The sequence below is a fragment of the Pipistrellus hanaki genome, assembly GCF_964339955.1.
Source record: "Pipistrellus hanaki genome assembly, chromosome: 1".
Lineage (NCBI taxonomy): Eukaryota > Metazoa > Chordata > Mammalia > Chiroptera > Vespertilionidae > Pipistrellus > Pipistrellus hanaki.
In genome coordinates, this window is record NC_140503.1 from 107435184 (window position 1) to 107455661 (window position 20478).

Sequence of the window (20478 nt, forward strand, 5' to 3'; positions counted from 1 at the left end):
TTTCAGATTCTTAAGCCTTTTCATATTTATCAGGCAAGAATATGCATTTACTAAAAGAATAATAATCTCAAATATGCAAATATGGGTAGAAACTGAATAGATCATTTCTAACAATCAGATATCATTTAAATGATAATTAAATTATTTAGGTAATAGCAAGCTTATTTGAAAGACATCCTTCCTGGTGGTTTATGGTTTTAATGGCAAACACTATAAATTCAGTGCTACATTTTAATACTTTAAAAATTCTTAACTATTTTATTATTTATCAACTTCTAAACTTACCTGGGTCTTGTTTTAGGTAAATATGTCAGTTGTTTCCAACAATTTGTTATGACATTATAAATCCAACCATCACCTGCAATATTGTGACAGTTCAAAATTTAACATTAGATCTTTGGAATAAAATTTTAATTTTAATCCAAATTTATCATGCTACATTTATGAAGCTATTTTATATATATGAATACTTTCTCATAACATTTTTCAGAGATATACAAAAGTAGAGTGAACATAACAGTGAACCCAAATATATCCCAGACTCAACAACTATCCAGATTTTGCCATATATGCTCCATTTATCTCTTTTTATTATTGTTGTTATTCAGTTCTTCTAAAGTAAATCCTAAATCTCTGATCATTTTCCCCATACATACTTCAGTAAGCATTGCTCTAAATGAATTGAATTTTTTACATACCTACAACAGCTTTGTCATATTATCACAGTCAACAAAACTAAAAATCATTTCTTAGTATTATGTAAAACACTTAATGACCACATCTTAAGCTGAATCTATAAAGGAGGAAATTGACTGGACTAAGAGTTAGGGCACTTACAGATGGAGATGGGTACTATACTTATCAGGGAATCACTTTTTTTACACCTGAAACTAACATAATAGTGTATATCAACTATAATTGCAAAGTAAGTTAATTTAAAAATAAAAACACTTTTTAAAAAATTAGGACATTTAATTCCCCATAGGCCAAAGACCAAAACCAGCAAATAGGAATTAAATACAATAGTGCTGCCCAGCAAGTATGTCTCGATGGTTAAGCATTGACCCATGTACCAAGAGTTCACTGGTTCAATTCTCAGTTGGGCACATGCCTGGGTTGTAACTCTATCCCCAATGAGGGATATGCAGGAAGCAGCCAATCAATGTTTCTCTTTCATTGATGTTTCTATCTCTCTATCCTTCTCCCTTCTTCTCTCTCTAAAATCAATAAAAACATACTTTTTAAAACTAAAATAAAAACAGAAATGCTCATGAAGAGATATTAAACAAATCCTAGTGAAATGGATAAATGTTAGCTTTTTTTATTAAATTCCAAATCTCTCTTTCTCTTTTTTGTTAATCCTCACCCAAGGATATTTTTCCATTGATTTTTTAGAAAAAGTGGAAGGGAGAGGGAGAGACAGAGAGAGAGAACATTGATGTGAGAGAGACACATACTAGTAGATTGGTTGGCTGCCTCCCATAAGTGCCCTGAGCAGGGCCTGAAACTGAGGTATGTGCCCTTGATCATAATCGAATCCAGGACCTTTCAGTCTGTGGGCCAATGCTCTATCCACTGAGCCAACCCTGGTAGGGCAGATTCCAAATCTCTTTTAATTAAAGTGTCTAGAAACTGGAGCAGCATAATATTCTACAACAGTAAACACCCCATACTAAGAACTGCTGTTTTCAATTAACCTCTGGAGTTTGTTGGTCAGCAGACTGCCATATAAACAGTTGATGTTCAATAAATTTTTGTTGAAAAAAATATAGTTTTTTCTAAATCCTATATAAGATTATGGAAGATGTTTTAATTATATATGTTACCTTAACAAAAACATCTCTAGTCATAGAAGACTCTTGAGTTAAAAAAATACACAACATTTAGTATGTCAAACTAAAAAATGGATAGTCTTGGCCTATCCTAATGGCATAATTTTACTGCTGAAAGAAAACTGCATTTCAAAACCTTTGTGATCAGCAGTGACAGGAGTTTAAAAAATTCTAGCTAATCACGTTCCTTTATAGTTTGGGAACAAAGAAAGAAGCAACAGGCCTTCCCACCAGTATCTCCAGAGCATTCTGGAAAAGGCTGCTCTTCTAATCTGCATTCCCGCCTACAGTATAAGCATCTGGATGAAAAATCAGGAGGAGATAGAATCGTAGGCTACTATAGTTGAAAGGGGCTTTAATTCACCTATGTTCAACCACCCTTCTCTACACCTAGGAAACAGGAGAACATCGAGAGCCAAGGCTGCAGAAGCAAAGGGGTCTTCTAGTTCTAATTCTCAATGCAAGCATATAGTTAAGGATAAAATAAAGGTAAAGCATAAAATCAGAAAAAAAGGAATATACCTTAAGTATAAAATACAACTTAGGGAAAAAAGGATAATAACTGTAGGCTAAATATGAATTCACTTACTTAATGGAATATTGTCCGCACTTAGTCCACCAAATAAGAAAAGCTTATCATCAGCTATTGGTGTTAAAGTATGCCATGACCGATGTTTAGGGTTTTCTCCATTAACAGGAATCCTGTATCAGAAAAAAAAGAAGAAAAAAAAAGAAAAAAAAAATTATACACACACACACACACACACACACACACACTGTGTTAGTTAAAATAAATGGTTTTTAATAATCTCATATCTTACACCTGGTCATTGAACAAAGATTAAAATTAATTCCCAGTTAATTCACCATGCATACTCAGCATCATTCTTGTTGATTAATCAATGCAACTTCCTCAAGCATTTCAACATAATTATTTTCATGGCTATAACCTTTTAACTGTTGTTTCATGTTTAATTTTGTGTTTTCAGCAGATTTCCTCAATGGTATCATGGGATTTTGTTGTTTTTACTTGGTCTATTTGTTGTAGATTTTCCCAAAGTATTAGCTTCAATCTAGCTTCAAAATAAAAGCATACAAGCCATTCCAGATTCAGGAAAAAAAACTATAAAGGTTACAAACAAATACTGTTCTATTCCTTTAAAAGTAGAAACAGAAGTAAAAAAATAAGCACACAAGTTTAACTGATTTAAGAGTTGAGAAGCACCATTCTCCAGCATTCTAGAATGCTCCAGAGAACATGGGCCATTTGTAAAAAATGTTATTTGCTTTTCTCCAAACCAGAAATATTTGTATTTATTGTTTTTATTTACTATAAAAAACATTTTTATTAGAAAACATTCAACCACAAAAATATTTAACGTTTTATATAATTCTGTCTTCCAGCCAAAAGAAACAATAATTTGGTATATATGTTTCCAGACTTTAATGTGCATATATTTATTAAAAATTATAAATGGGGCGCGGCTGGAGTGGCTCAATGACTGAGCATCGACCTATGAACCAGGAGGACAGGGTTCGATTCCTAGTCAGGGCATATGCCCAGGTTGTGGGAGGCAGCCAATCAATGATTCTCTTTCATCATTAAGATATATATATCCCTTCCTCTCTGAAATCAATAAAAACATGTTTTAAAAAATTATAAATGGGATATGTTCCATTATGTAATTTTTTTTTTTTTACTTTACTAGAATGTTGTAGAATATTTCCATGAAGATTTCTATGCTGATGGAAGCATGGCAGCCCTTTGGGCAGATGTATCATGATTTAAACAATCGCCACTTGTGGGCATTAAGGATGATCTCAATTTTTTGTTTTCATAAATAATGTTACAATAAACATTTTTGTGTACACATACACACATAAAATATATTTGTCCAATTATCATCTTCAGAGAAATTCTGGATCAAAGTCAAAATTCCATTTCCTATTTTAAACATATTGACAGACAACCCTCCAGAAAAACTGTACCGATTTATACTTCTTCTAATTATGTTGTTACAACTTGGCACACACTGGTCATTTGTAATTATTTTTATCTGATAGTGCAAACTAGTTTTATTTCCATTTCTTTAATATTCCATGAAGTTGAACATCTTTTTAAAATAATTTAGCCTATTTATATGTCTTTTATGAGTTGCTCATTCATGTTCTTTTTTTATTTTATTATTAAGGTATTATATGTGTACATATCTTTCCATTACCCCCCCACACTCCTGTACATGCCCTCCCCCTTCATTCATGTTCTTTGTCCACTTTCCTATTGGATTATTTGTCTTTTTTATTTATTTTTTTTACTGACTTTGTTCTTGCAGATCTCAGCCCACTCTGTTAGAAATACTACAAATATTGTGTAAAGTATATGTATTGTCTCACCACTATGCTGAACACCTGACACTAATACAAAATATTACATGTATATACTGTAATTAAAAAAATAAAAAAATTTAAAAAGAAAAATTCAAAATAAAAATACTATGTAAGTCAAACATAAAAAAGAAATGCTATAAATATTATTTCTAATTTTTTTTTGCATTTGCCAATCTGCCTTTTAATTTTTGTTCTATTCCTTAAAAAGTAGAAACAGAAGTAAAAACATAAGCACACAAGTTTAACTGATTTAAGTGATTCTGTTATATTTTTAACACAGAAATAATTAATTCTTAAGTAGTTTTATCAACCTATCTTTTAATTTATGAATTTTGAGTTTTTATCATTTTTAGAAAAGCCTTCTCCATGGCAAGATTTTATAGATAATCTGCTTTTTTTTTTTTTTAACACTTTGTGGTTTCATTTTTTAAATTTCATTTATACTTTGAAATAATATATAGCTGAGTTCATCTCATTACATGAACAGATGAATTATAGCTAAATATAGTTACTCTATTGCTAAATATAGATTATGAGCCATAAACAAAATCTGACTTTTATCCACTCCATTATCTGTTCACCTGTGATGACCCTATTCAATTGTTCCTTTATTTCTTCTACTGACCACTCCTCAAGAACATAATATAAAACCAGTACTTTTACATAATTAATTTTCAACTGCTAGTATTCTCATGTTTTATATGGTTGCATTAAAAAACAAACTCTCTTTAATCTATATATTCCTTGCTTAGACATATAATCTGAAGAGAAAAATATAATAATTCAGTTTTAGAGACCCAAATTTGGATTATGGTGCACACACATATACAGACACACACAGAAATGCCTATAGGTAAAAACAAGCAAATTTCATACTTACTTTCCAGACCAAATCCAGGTATCTAAGTTTAGATAGTGCAAATCATTCATCCTAGTTTGCTAAAATAAAAGTGTGTTAAACTGGTCAGTATTTTACATCTTTCGTATGCTAAAATTTTGTTTTAAAATAGTTTCTATTAAAAATAGATTATCTCTATTTTACTTAACATCATAAGTTTATATATATTGGGAAACAATGCTTAGCACTAATAAAGTTAACATAGAGCTATCAAATTAAAGTGTCAAGGGAGAAAGGAAGAAATGAGTTTAAACTAACAGGATTTAGATGATAGGAAATTAAAATTTTCTAATAATACACTAAAGTGAAGGATTCTCCTCATTAAAATGTGATTTATAACCATCTGTGATTATTCATATATGGTCTGTTTGAGAACAGAAGATAAAAATTATTGAAGGACACTATCATTTCTAGATTTTTTTAATGTGCAATTGTTCTATAAAGTCAGAGGATATGTTTTCATAAGAAGCATCACACATAAAAAAGATTATACTAACCAAAACACGTCCACCAAAGATATAGCCCTTATTTCCAAGAACTGCACATGTATGTGCAGCTCGTGGCTGTGGTGGGACTCCACCCTGCAAGCAGAGATCAGAAAACAATGCAAAACTTGAAACTTGTGAAATCACATTTTTATGTTTAGTATGAAAAATATTCTATTGCTAAGTTACCATTACCTATCTAATTCCATTAGAAAGCCTAATGTAAAAGTTCACTCTGAATCAGTGATTTTCAACCGCTGTGCCACAGCAGGCACACTGGGGTGCCACAATATTCTTAAAACATGAAATACCTTGGGGTGGGGATTGGTAAGGTATGTACACATATAATACCTTAATTAAAAAAATGAGAGAGAAAATAACAAAATAACAAACAACAAAAAAAAGAGACCAGTGCCCACAGGGCTCACTCCAACTCAAAAACAAACACAAACAAAGAAAAAACATGCAATACCTGCCTATTTAGCCAGGACACTGACCTCTTCTTTCTTATATTATGAAATTAAAACACTGATGCCCTAGCTGGCTTGCCTCAGTGGATAAAGCATTGGCCTGTGGACTGAAGGGTCTCGGGGTTTAATTCTGGTCAAGAGTACATGCCTGGCTCCATCCCAGTGTAGGGCTAACAGGAGGCAGCCGATCAATGATTCTCTCTTAACACTGATGTTTCTATCTCTCTCTCTCTTCTTCTCTAAAATCAATAAAATGTATTTTAAAAAGATATTATTTTTTTAAAAAAGAATTACTTGATTTTTTAAAAATGACAACAACCGTTGTTCAGTGGTTAGACCACCGGACCACACACCAAAAAGTGGTGGATTTAATTCCCAGTCAAGGGCACATACTTTAGGTTGTATGTTTGATCCCCAATCCTGGTTGGGGTGCGTGTGGGAGGCAACCAATAGACATGTCTCTCTCACATTGATGTTTCTTCTCCACTGCTCCTTGACTCCATTCCACTCTCACTCTAAAAATCAATGAAGGAAAAAATGACAGGTCACAACAATAGGTGTCTGGTGTGAATGGATCAAAATTATGCCAAAAATTTTGTAAGACTAGCAAAAAATATATATTTTGATGTGCTACAGAATATTAGTAATTAGTATATGCATGCCATGAGATAAAAAGGTTGAAAATCATTGCTCTAGTGATTTTATTGCGCTTCACTTTATTGTGCTTTGTAGATACTGTGTTTTTTAATAAACTGAAGGTTTGTGGCAACTCTGCATCAAGCAAATCCATCAATGCCATTTTTACAACAGAATTTGCTGAGTTCGTGTCTGTGTCACATTTTGGTAAGTCTCAAAATATTTCAAACACTTTTTATTATTATTATACTAGTGGCCCAGTGCACAAAATTCATGCATGGGGGTGAGGGAGTCTCTCAGCCTGGCCTGCATCCTCTCCAATCTGAGACCCCTGTGGAATCAGGCCTAAGCTGGCAATCGGACAACCCCCTCACAATCTGGGGCTGCTAGCTTCTAACCACTCTCCTGCCTGCCTGCTTGATCACCTCTTAACCACTCTGCCTGCTGGCCTGCTTGCCTCCAACTGCACCCCTCTGCTAGCCTGCTCACCCCCAACTGCCCCCTGCCCCCCGCAAGCCTGATCACCCCTAACTGTGCTTGCTTTGGCCCCGCCACCATGGCTTTGTCCAGAAGGACTTATGGAAGGTCTAGTGGTCTAATTAGCATATTATGCTTTTATTAACATAGACTAGAAGCCCGGTGCACAAAATTCGAGCAAGGGGGGGCCTTAGCCCAGCCTGCACCCTCTCCAATCTGGGACCCCTTGAGGGATGTCCCATTGCCCATTTAGGGCAGTCAGACATCCCTCTCACAATCCAGAACTGCTGGCTCCCAACTGCTCACCTGCCTGCCTTCCTGATTGCCCCTAACTGCTTCTGCCTGCCAGCCTGATCACACCTAACCACTCCCATACCAGCCTGATTGATGTTTAACTGCCCCTTGCCAGCCTGTTTGCCCCCAAGTTCCCTCCTCTGCCTGCCTCATCACCCCTAACTGCCCTCCCCTGCATGCTTGATTGCCCCTAACTACCCTCCCTGGCAGGCCTGGTTCCACGCCCCCTCCCAACAGCCCTCCCCTGCTGGCCATCTTGTGTCCACATGGGGGCAGGATCTTTGAGCACATGGGGGCAGCTATCTTGATCTTGTGTGTTGGAGTGATGGTCAATCTGCATATTAATCTTTTATTAGATAGAATAGAGTCCTGGTGCATGGGTGGAAGCAGGCTGGTTTGCCCTGAAGGGTGTCTCAGATTAGAGTGGGGGTTCCCTTGAGGTGTGGGGCAGCCTGGGAGAGGGGCCTGTGGTGGATTGCAGGTTGGCCATGCCCCCAAGCGACCCAAGCATAGGTATCTGGAATATATTTATCTTCTACAATTGAAACTTTGTAGCCTGGAGTGGAGCCAAGCCCCCTGCTTGCTCCCTGGCAGAAGCCATTTCTGTTGGAATTTATGTATTTTCTATAATTGAAACTTTGTAGACTTGGAGTGGAGGCTCAGGCCAGTCAGGGCAGGTGGAAAGCTTGGCTTCCACCACTGTCAGGGGCAACCTTAGCCTTCTCTCTCCAGCTCCATGGCTGCCACCACTTTTCTTGGGATTTATCTTCTATAATTGAAATTTTGTATCCTTGAGTGGAGACCTGGGTGGGCCAGGGTGTGTGGAAAGCTTGGATTCCTCCATTGCCGGAAAAACCCAAGCCTCCCTCCTGCTCTCTGTGGCTGCAGACATCTTGGTTGGGGTTAATTTGCATACTTGCTCTGATTGGCTGGTGGACGTGGCTTGTGGGTGTAGCAGACTGATGGTTAATTTGCCTATTACTCTTTTATTAGGGAGGATAGGATATGAATATTGCCATAACTATAACATATGTACCAATATTACTCTATGAGAATACATACTGCATTCGATTGGAAGGCATCTAATACATTGCATTGTATATGTTGTAAATAGTAGAAAATACTGTATTCGTAGCAATAATATACCTGGTGACTTCCCTTCCTGATTTGGATATGTTCTTTGAACGTTTCCTTGCCCCTTAATATTTTGCGGTTTTTTGTCATTCAGTGTAACTTTATTTACTGTTTATTGCACATGATTTGAGGTCTTTAATTTCTAACCACCAAAGATTCAAAGGACTTTTTTTTTTTTTAATGAAACTTAATATTAACATCAGTGAATTCATGTATTCATGTGTTTTTATTGTAAACATCTGAATTATTCACATTGTCATAGATCCTGAACTCATAAGCATGAACCATGCACAGGCTGGCAACAAGCCAGGAGGTCACTCTGCAAGCAAACAGATACTCTGTGTAAGGAGAAAAGACATAGCACAACATTTAATGTCCAACCTGAGTCACCTCAGAATGTTATATATATTGACTTCTTAATTCATTTAGTATCAGGAACTCAACCGATTGGTTGGTGACAGGGTTAACCTAGTTTTAGGAGAATTAATCCTGAAATAATTAACCTGTTAACCGGGGAATACCCTTTTTAATTACACAACATATAACAGGCGCGTACTCTTTCACTAGGACGTGTCAGTACTTCATGCCCGGAGAATGTAATTTCATAGTATTATTTTTTTTATTTAAACTTAAAATAAATGAAAAAACTATGAAATATATATTTTTTCATTTATTTATATATAAAGCAGAAAGGAAAATACAAAATTATAAACAAATAGAAAATACCAAAAAAAAATGGAAACATTGAATTAAAAAATTATAAATTTTACAAACAATTATAAAGATTACAAAAAAATATATACTTTTTATTTCCACACACAATAAAAAATATAAAAAAGTTAACAATTACAGAACAATAAACAAAAGCACACAACATAGAAATACTGAGTTTAAAAAATTAAAATATAGATGTAAAAATTCAAAACTCAACTTCGTGTGATATATTTTAAAACAATTGTTGATACAGTCAAAATCGGTTTGGCTCCGTGGATAGAGCGTCGGTCTACGGACTGAAAGGTCCCAGGTTCGATTCCAGTTAAGGGCATGTACATTGGTTGCGGGCACATCCCTGATGGGGAGTGTGCAGGAGGCAGCTTGTCGATGTATCTCTATTATCAATATTTCTAACTATCTATCCTTCTCCCTTCTTCTCTGTGAAATATCAATAAAATATATTTTTTTAAAAATAAAAATAAAAATAAAACAATTGTTGATACATAGTGCTACCTTACAATTCAAACACCAGTATGTAGATTCTTTCCTAACACCTTTTTTGTAGCAAACTCGGCATTTCCTGGGTTTAGTTTTTCCTATATCGCTTTTCATTTGTTCTGGAAAATGCCTTTCAAGTAAGCGTGGAAGAGCTGATGTTGATGTCTTTGGGTAGGTTTTCACTATGTTGTTATCTACCAATTTCTCTACACATTCTATCAAAAAGTGTAATCGATCCAAATGACCTTTATCTTTTTTGTATATAATATATGCATTGAAGCAGCACATATCAATTAATCGTAGAAAAAAAAATTTTATAAAATTTTTTTACCCTATTACGGGCAGCCGTGTAGGCCACCATAACTCCATCTCCCAAATCTACGCCGCCCATATTCTTGTTATAATCCAGGACAACATTCGGTTTTTCTTGCCTTCTTCCTCTATTTTCAATCATTGTCTTTTCATCATTATGAATAGAACTGAACATCAATACGTCTTTTTTATCCTTCCATTTTAAAACCATATGTTTGTCTTTGAATCTTACTATATGTTCATTTTTCTGTAATTTTTTTGTTTTTATTTCACTGGGTATTCCGACTCTGTTTATCCTCATTGTTCCAACAATGTCTGTATTGTTTTGACACAAGAGTTCAGCCAAATGAATTGATGTATAGAAATTATCTAAGTAAATCTTATACCCTTTATTCAGTAAGTCATGTATTAACTCCAAAACAATTCTTGTTGAACACGCCCACCACTCTCACTAGCGAAATTATACTGATTCCCTCCGTGTCTTTTTTTTTTTTTTAATAGATTTTATTGATTTTGCACAGAGAGGAAGGGAGAGAGATAGCGAGTTAGAAACATCAACGAGAGAGAGTCATCAATCAGCTGCCTCTTGCACACCCCCTACTGGAGATGTGCCCGCACCCAAGGTTTGATGCCCTTGACCGGAATCGAACCCGGGACCCTTCAGTCCCCAAGCCGACGCTCTATCCATTGAGCCAAACCGGTTTCGGTGCCCTCCGTGTCTTAAATTCATGAGGAGACATGTATGGATGACTAATACCTTTGTTGTTAGGAAATATACATCCCGCCCGTTTCAGGGCGCAACATATATTTCAAGGATGTATTCATACGTCCTACTCGTACCCGATATTGTTTACATTTGACGTATTTATACGTCCCCGTTAACAGGTTAAGGAAAGGAGGGCTCAATCTTTTCATGGTTGCTTGCTCCTCCCCAGCACCTTCATATTTCTTTTCATCCTCAGCTTCTAGGGCATCTTTTCCTTCACATTCACCTCCTTCTTCTTCTTCCTTTGCATCTTCAAATTCTTTTTTTAAATAAATCTTATTGTTCAGATTATTACAATTGTTCCTCTTTTTCCCCTCCATTGCTCCCCTCCACCAGGTTACTACCCCACCCTCTAACCCTTTGCTCACCCGCCACTGACCTCATACATAGGTATATAATTTTTGTTCAGCCTCTTCCCGCACCCCCCACTCCCCTTTTCCCTAAGAATCATCAGTCCACTCCCTTTCTATACCTCTGATTCTATTATATTCACCAGTTAATACCGTTCATCAGATTTTTTAATTCCCTTGGTTTTTAGATTCACTTGTTGATAGTTACATATTTGTTGTTCATAATTTTTAATTTTCATCTTCCTCCTCTTCTTAAAGAATACTTTTCAGCATTTCATATAATTCTGGTTTGGCGGTGATGAACTCCTTTAGCTTTTTTTTTTTTTTTTTTTTGTGAAGCTCTTTATCTGGCCTTCAATTCTGAGTGATAGCTTTTCTGGGTAATTTTGGTTCTTAGGTTCTTGCTATTCATCACTTTGAATTTTTTTTTTCTTTCATTCTTTTTTTTTAAAATATATTTTATCCTTTTAATATATTTTATCCTTCTTCAGAGAGGAGGAGAGGGATAGAGAGCTAGAAACGTCAATGAGAGAGAAACATCGACCAGCTGCCTTTGGCACACCCCCTACTGGGGATGTGCCCGCAACCAATGTACATGCCCTTGACCGGAATCAAACCTGGGACCTTTCAATCCGCAGACCGATGCTCTACCAAACCGGTTTCAGCCACTTTGAATATTTCTTGCCATTCCCATCTGGCCTGCATGGTTTCTGTTGAGAAATCAGCTGACAATCGTATGGGTGCTCCTTTATAGGTAACTACCTGCTTTTCTCTTGCTGCTTTTAATATTCTCTCTTTGTCTTTTGCTCTTGGAATTTTAATTACGAGGTGTCTTGGTGTGGTCCTTTTTGGATTCCTTTTGTTTGGGGTTCTGTGAGCTTCCTGGACTTGAAAGTCTATTTCTTTCACCAGGTGGGGGAAGTTTTCTGTCACTATTTCTTCCAATAGTTTTTCAGTATCTTGCTCTCTGTCACCTTCTGGGATGCCCATAATTCTGATGTTGGTTTGCTTAAAGTTGTCCCAGAGGCTTCTTACACTATCTTCAACTTTCTGGATTCTCTTGTCTTCTTGCTTCCGTGGATGAGTGTCCTCTGGCTCTCTGTGTTCCAAATCTTTGATTCTTGCGATTTTCCAGTCTGTTTTTAGGACTCTGTATATTTTCTTATTTCAGTGTATGCTTTATTTCTAGTTGATCCCTTTTCATATCTTCAAAGGTCTCATTTCTTTTATTGGCCTTTTCTAGGAAATTCTTGAAAAACCTAATAACTGTGGTTTTGAACTCTATGTCCATTCTTTTGCTTTACTCCATTTCCTTCCTTTGTGGCCTGCCTCTTCTCTGCATTTTAGCTGCTTCCCTGTGTTGATGGAGTATTATAGCTTTGTGTGCTAGGTGTCTAGCAGGACCGAGTAGCTCAGCCTTCCCAGTTACCTGAGGTGGACAGTTTTGGTGCAGCCCTTTGTGGGCTATGTGTGCAGTCTTGTTGTTAAGTCCTTGCTTATTGTTGGTATCACTGGAGAGAGTTGATCTTCAAGCCAATTAGCTGTGAGGATCAGCAGTGTCTCAGCTAGGAGGACTTCTGTGCTCAGCTTGAATGGGGAAGAGTCTCGGGGTGGCACGGACAAGCTTTGGTTTCCCGTAAGCACCTCCTTAAGAGGTTCCTATTTGCCAAGTCCCACAACACTGGCTGCTGGTGCATGCACCACTTAGGGGAAGGCTGTTCTTGAGTTTTGCCTGCTCTCTGACAGTCAGTTTCTTCCCAGACCAGAGATGGCTATCAGTGCAGTTGTGAGGTTTTGTTTTTCTCCCAAATGAGAAAGCTAGCTACTGAGAGGGCTTCTGTTCTCCGCTTGGAGAGGGCGGAGTCTTGGGGTGGCGCAGACAAATTTTGGTTTCCCGTCAGCCCCGCCCTAAGAGGGTCCTGTTCCTGAGTCCCGCAGTAATGGCTGCTGGCCATGCGGACCTCTGAGAGGGTTTTGCCCCTTGCCTGACAGTCCAATTTCTCCTTGACTGAAGCTGGCTATCAGTGCAATAGGGAGGTTTTATTTTCCTCCCGAACAAGAAAACTAGACGCGTTTTAGCTGCCCGCCCTCTCCGCACTCATCGCGAGTAAGCCAGCAGCATATTCAGCTGCCACCCTTTCCACACGCACAGATCTCCACACCTCCACAGCTCCTGAGGCTCAGCATCCTTTCTCTTCCCTTCCTAGATGGTAGAGCTTCACTCAGCCAGCCTTCTGGTGGTTCAGGACAATGTTTGCTCTGTTTTCCTGTTGTAATTTTAAAATTGTTGTGGTAGGCTGCATTTAGGTGTTTACCTTATGCTGTTATCTTGGTTTCTCACCTCAAATTCTTTTTTGGCACCTTCTTCCTATTCCTCTCCTTCCTCTTAATCAGCCACTTCCTTCTCCTCTTCAGCTTCTCCTTCAGAGGGGAGTTCATCCTTAGCTTCCTAATGGTCTCCTCCACCTCGATTTGCTCCTCCTGGACGTTGCTTGTCTATTAAGAAGGGAAGGAGCGAGTGGACATTAAGTAGGAGCTAGTCTGTAAACCACCTTAGGCAGATTGACCAAAGATCTGGGAACTCTGGGTGTAGCCGCTGGCTATGCTTCTCACGCTGGTGAAACTGAGCTGGGTCTCCTCACCTTCCAAAAGTTTCCTGTAAGCTGCAATGTCAATGTACAAAGCCACATTAAGGAGGTCCTGGTATTCTTTTAAATATCATGCCATTTCACTTCGTAGTCCTCAACTCATTTTCTAATTTGTTGATTGTGCCTTGCATAGCACTAACATCGGATTCTGCTTATCCTCCAGCTTTCCCAGAGCTTAGTTCATGTCCCAAGATGCTTTGATCTCCAGGATTTTGGCCTTGAGCAGGCGGCGGCTTTCAGACACCTCCTCCTTGGTGGCATGCACCCTGTAGGTGTTCTTGGCATTGCTTTCGGTCAGCATGGTGAAGCAGCTCTTGTACCATTCTTCTGCATTCTGCATGTCCTTGGCAGCCAGCTTCTTGTACTGGGCGCCCATGTCCTTGAGCGCTGAAGAGAGGTCGGACTTGGAGAACATGTCCATCTCCACAGAGGTTGGACTTGGAGAACATGTCCATCTCCACAGATCATATTGGATCTGCTCCTGCAGCTCTACGATTTCCTCTTCATACACCTTCAGAAAGGTGATTTAGTTCATCAGGCTGTTGATGCACTTTTCAAGCACAGCGCCAGCAAGAGCCACCTTGTCTGCACTTTGCATGCCTCCATCAGCCAGCCCTCTGTGTCATCATGGTTCAGCACCTCTTCCTAGTAGCAAGTACCCAGGTTGCTCCCAGTCCCTTCCAAGTCCTGGTGCCTGCTAACTGCCTACTGCCCTTTCCTCACTAGGGATGGACACAGTGGGCTGGGCACAGGCATCCCATTTTCATTAAAATGTTCAAGCCTGGCTGCTCCACCTGTGTCCACAGGCAGCCCGGGGTCAGACAGTGATTAAGCCACCCCCACCTACCTAGGTCCCCAATGGCAGCCTCGACCCAGCAGACAGCGTCAGGCTCAGCCCGCCTGTCCTGCCTGGACCCATATGGCTGCCTGGACCCCACAGATTGTATCAGGCATTGCCCCCCAAGCCTGCCCTGTTACCAATGGTGGCATCAGGCACAGCCTGCCAGGCCTTCCCAGTCCCCAATGGCTGCCTGGACCCCATGGGCAGTGTGTGGCACTGTCCACCTCGCCTGCCCCACCCCAATGGCTGCCTGGACCCCTTGGGTGGCTTCAGGCGCTGCCAGTCCCATCCCTACCCCCACCTGCCGGTTACAGATGGTGGCCTTGACCCAGCTGCTCACCCAGCCTGTCCAGTCCCAATAGTGGCCTGAACCCCATGGGCAGCATGAGGTGCTTCCCACATGGCCTGCCCGTCCCCGATGGTGGCCTGGACACTGCTGGTGTCGTCAGGCACTACCTGCCTGGCCTGCCCGTCCCCCATGGTGGACTGGACCCTGCAGCAGGTGTCAGACACATCCCACCCCTCCTGCATATGCAAATTTACCCTCCGTCTTTGTTGGCTTAATTTGTATATCACTCCTGACTGGCTGTGTGCGTAGCTAAGGTACAATTAGCATATTTCTCTTTTATTAGTGTAGATTTGAATGGTGACCTGTGAATGGTGACCATCAACTAATCTTTGATGTTACTGTTGTAATTATGCACCTATGTAAGACAGCAAACTTAACAGATGATTGTTGTGTGTGTTCTGACTGATGCTCACATTCAGTAGCCAATGAGCTGATAATGTAGGGTTCTTTCAGAATTTGGGATGAAATACATACACAAAGACATACACCAGGAATACATGAAAATTATGCATGAAATCCTTCAAATCTTATTCTTCTACTCATTACACTTTCCCTTTCCCCATCAATCCAAAACTTCTCTGAAGTAAATATCTAATATGTTTATTCAAAGAAAAGTATAGAGAAATATTATCAATTATTGTGAAGAGTTTTAGTAAGAGATAAAGTACTATTTGGTGTAAGCACTGTGCACTGCTCACTTAATAATATTACTGTGTGTGTGTGTGTGTGTGTGTGTGTAAGAGAGAGAGTGAGGGGGGGAGAGAGAGGAGAAAGAGAATCTTTTAAAATGTCATTTTAAAATCCTTATTTTTAAGCTAAAACTTACACAAAATATTATTTTGCTAAATAGTCTCAGGCACTTAAAAAATGCTTTAAAAAGTAGATATGGGGGAATAAATTTCATTATCTTTTTTTTTTTTTAAATCCTCATCCAAGGATATTTTTCCATTGATTTTTTTTTTTTTTTTGAGAGAGAGAGTGAAAGTCAGAGAGAAATATTGTTGTGAGAGAAACACATTGATTAGTTGCCTCCTGCATAAGCCCTGACAAGGGCCCGTGTCAGAGAGGAGCCTGGAACCGAGCTATGTGCCCTTGACTAGAATTGAACCTAGGACCCTTTGGTCCACAGGCCGATACTCTATCCACTGAACTAAACTAGCTAGGGCAAATAAATTTCGTTCCTGAAGAGTATAGTCAGACCTCACAGGTATTACAGATTTCAGACCACTGTAATAAAATGAATATTGTGATAAAGTGAGTCATACGAATTTTTTGGTTTCCCAGAGCATGTAAAATTATATTTATACTATACTGCAGTGTATTAAGTGTGCAATAATATTGTCTAAAATACTTTATATCTAAAAAATACCTTAACTAAAAAGACTATATTGCTAAAAAATAAAATAAAATAAAAAATGCTAAACTCATGTGAGCCTCCAGCAAGTTTTAATCTTTTGCTGGTGAAGGTCTTGCCTGAATGTTGATGGCTACTGACTGATCAGGTGGTGGTTGTTGAAGGTTAGGTGGCTGTGATAATTTCTTACAATAAAACAAAATAGTGAATTTTGCCACATCATTGACTCATCCTTTCATGAATGATTTCTCTGTAGCATGCAGTGCTGCATTTGATAGCCTTTTACCCGGAGTAGAACTTCTTTTAAAATTGGAGTCGATCCTTTCAAACCCTGCTGCTTTATCAGCTAAGTTTATGTAATATTCTAAATGCTTTGTTTTCATTTCAACAGTCTTCATAGCATTTTCACCAGGAGTAGATTCCATCTCAAGAAACCACTTTGCTCATCCCTAAGAAGCATCTACTCATCTGTTAAAGTTTTATCATGAGATTGAAGCAGTTCAGTCACATCTTCAGGCTCCACTTTTAATTCTAGTTCCCTCGCTATTTCACCACATCTGCAATTACTTCCTCCACTGAAGTCTTAAACCCCTCAAAGTCATCCATGAGGGCTGGAATCAAATTCCTCCAAGCTCTTGTCAATGTTGATGTTTTAACCTCTCCTCATGAATTACAAATATTCTTAATGGATCTAGAATAAGGAATCCTTTCCAGAAGGTTTTCAAATTTACTTTGGATTTCTGTTTGCTTACTAGCATATGAAAGAATATTAATAATGTATTTTTGCCATGCTACAACTGCATTTGGCTTTGATTTCAAGGGTATAGAAAACATGGGCTTTTACAAATCCTGAACTTGATTTACAAAAATACTTTTTAAAAGAACCTTCCTTAAACCAGGGTGACACACTTGTGGGTAAACAATAATGATCGCACCTTTTATAAAATTTTTCCAGAAAACCCTTAAGTAACCTGGAAAAAAATATGTGATCAAAAACTAATAGTATTAGTGATAGTACTCAAGAGAAATCCTGTGTGATTACAAATTCAATTATTAAAATCCAAATAACTTAATAAAAATGTATTTTAAATATATCAATAAATATAAAACTAACTTTTTATATTACTTACTTTAATTTCTGGTTGAAACCAATTCTGTGTTTTTGTGTCAAATACATGAACATCATTATGCCATCCCCAGAATATCTGCTCTTCCTAAAACAAAAATTTAAGAATATTTAAAAGATTTCATAATTTTTAGATTATTGTTATAATATCATTGAATATTTACTGGTTAAATAATAGAGTCTTTTACAAAAATACAGCTGTTACCATATTCATAAAGCTAATGCATAATGCAGTGGCTCACAAAATGTGGTCCCCTACCAGAGCAGTATCACTCAGCAACTTCTCTTCTCATTGTATAGCATGCAGGGTGTCATAATTTACTTGTTAACAATTTTCCAATTCCCTCAAAGGATCATCTCTTTTTAAATTGCAGAGGACAACCCTGGTTGCTGTGGCTCAGTTGGGCATCATCCCATGCACCAAAGATTGCCAGTTTGCTTCCTGATCAGGGCACATTCCTGGGATGCAGTCTTAATCCCCCGTAAGGGGTGTGCAGGAAGCAGCCAATCAGGGATTCTTATCATTGATATATATCTCTCTCTCTCCCTCTCCCTTTCTCTCTCTCTAAAAAGTCAATTTTAAAAAATCTTTAAAAATAAAATTACTGAGTATATTTATATTTTGAAATTGACATTCTCCCTTCCCCCATACTCTGGTGGGCAGAGTATGACATAACCTGTAGCCTGGAAATACTTGAGTACCTAACCAGACACCTTATATGGACTATACATTGAACCACCAATCAACACCTGCCAAATACCCTAAGCCCTTGTTTCTATATGACCATACATTAAGCCACCAATCAGCACGTGCCAAGTACACTAAGCCCCCATTCTTTCCCATTCCTCCCCTCAAAAGGAATGTTCACCTCTGCATGTGTTGCTGTTCACCTCTGGCAAGACAACCCTGCAAGTATCTTTCCCCTAATAAAGCCTGTTATCCTGGTTTTTGGCTCCTGATTGATTTCTCTGAAATCTGTTTTTCTAAAGCACATGCTTAGAATCCCTAATCTTTGCTATTAGAAACTTAGGGGACTACGGATCCTTTTTCAGAAAAGTTACAATCACTCTGCTTAACCAAGCAATTTGCTCTTATAGGTCAAATTTGCTCACTTTCTTCTTTGTCTTCTAAAAGACAAAATTATCAGCAAAGATTTAGTAGTTATATTGTATTTAGAATCTTCCAGATTGTTAAAATCCTCTATTGCAGCTTATCTCTATACCAGATTTATTTTTATGTGAGAAACACATCACTGTTGTCAGGACTTGTCAAATTAAACATTTTACTTAGTTTAGAATCTAAACCAAAAAAATTCACTGTACACCAAAAATTTCAGGACATGATCATTAGCATAACTGTACTAGGAGAGAAAAAAAATGAGAGATTTCAATAAGTAAATACAGGTCTAAACAATGGGAACTTATATTTTCTAAAAATTATCAATAATACTATACTAGTAAGTAGCAAAGCTTTAAAAATATTTTATATAAAAAGTTTAAAAAAATGTAAAGACATGGAAAATTTTAAAAATACCCATATACAAAGAGATATACACAAAATGTTCATATACATCAATAATCTTATCTAATAAAAGAGTAATATGCAAGATAACCATCACTCTACTACACCCACAAGCCATGCCCACAAGCCAGTCAGGAGCAAATATGCAAATAAACCCAACCAATATGGCTACCGCCAGAGAGAGTAGGAGGGAGGCTTGGGTTTCCCCAGCAATAGAGGAAGCCAAGCTTTCCACCTGCCCTTGCCGGGTAGGCCTCCACTCAAGGCTACAAAGTTTCAATGTTAGAAGATACATAAATCAAAAAGAAATGGTGGCAGCCACAGAGCTGGAAAGAGCAGGAGACTAGGGCTGCCCCTGGCAATGAAGGAAGCAAAGCTTTCTGCACAAGCTGGGCAGCCCAGGCCTCCGCTTAAGGCTACAAAGTTTCAATTATAGAAGATAAATAAGTCCCAACAGAAATGGCTGCTGCCAAAGAGAGAGCAGAAGGATTGGCTCCTCTCTAGGCTACAAAGATTCAATTGTAGAAGATAAATTAACCCCAGATACCAGGGTCGCTAGGGGGTGTAGCCAGCCTACAAACACCACAGGCTCCTCACTCAGGCTGCCCCATGCCCCAAGGGAACCCCCACCAGGACACCCTTTAGGAAAAACCAGATGACCCCCACCTATGCACCAGGCCTCTATCCTATCTAATAAGAGTAATATGCTCCAACACACAAGATGGCTGCCCCCATGTGGTCAAAGATCCTGCCCCCATGTGGGCACAAGATGGCCAGCAGGGGAGGGCAGTTGGGAGGGACCAGGCCTGCAAGGGAGGGCAGTTGGGGGCAACCAAGCCCACAAGGGAAGGCAGTTAGGGGTGACCAGACCTGCAGAGGAGTGAAGTTGGGGGTGACCAGGCCTGCAGGGAAGGGCATTGGGAAGGACCCAGGCCTGCAGGGGAGGGCAGTTAGGGGGAACCAGGCCTGCAGGGAAGGACAGTTAGACATCAATCAGGCAGGCAGGGGAGTGGTTAGGGGGTGATCAGGCTGGCAGGCAGAAGTAGTTAGGGGCAATCAGTAAAACAGGCAGGCAAGCAGTTGGGAGCCTGCAGCCCTGGATTGTGAGAGGGATGTCTGACTGCCCTTAGGCCCGATCTCTGTGAAATCAGGCCTAAACAGGCTGTCGGACACCCCTCAAGGGGTCTGAGATTGGAAAGGGTGCAGGCTGGGTTGAGGGACATTCCCCTGCCCCGGTGCACAAATTTCGTGCACCGAGCCTCTAGTGTACAATAATATATGCTAGTAAAAGGTAAAACTGAAGTTACTATGTATCTTGGTGGATCAATGTTTATTAAAGTTATCTTTCAAAATATTTCATTTTTATACATTATGACTATTTTTA

General features: G+C 38.7%; 1 protein-coding gene across 2 annotated transcripts in view; it reads right to left on the reverse strand.

Moving 5' to 3' along the window:
* KLHDC1 (kelch domain containing 1) overlaps positions 1-20478 on the reverse strand; it is a 95557-nt gene that overhangs the window by 31765 nt on the left and 43314 nt on the right. Inside the window, exons 6-10 of one of the 2 annotated variants that reach the window (XM_084885320.1) lie at positions 17577-17660; positions 5616-5699; positions 5101-5159; positions 2422-2534; positions 286-358 (exon numbers count right to left, since the gene is read on the reverse strand). In XM_084885320.1, coding sequence (XP_084741446.1) covers positions 286-358; positions 2422-2534; positions 5101-5159; positions 5616-5699; positions 17577-17660 — 413 coding nt within the window. The remainder of the gene's footprint in view (positions 1-285; positions 359-2421; positions 2535-5100; positions 5160-5615; positions 5700-17576; positions 17661-20478) is intronic. The other variant, XM_084885321.1, reaches the window with a different exon arrangement.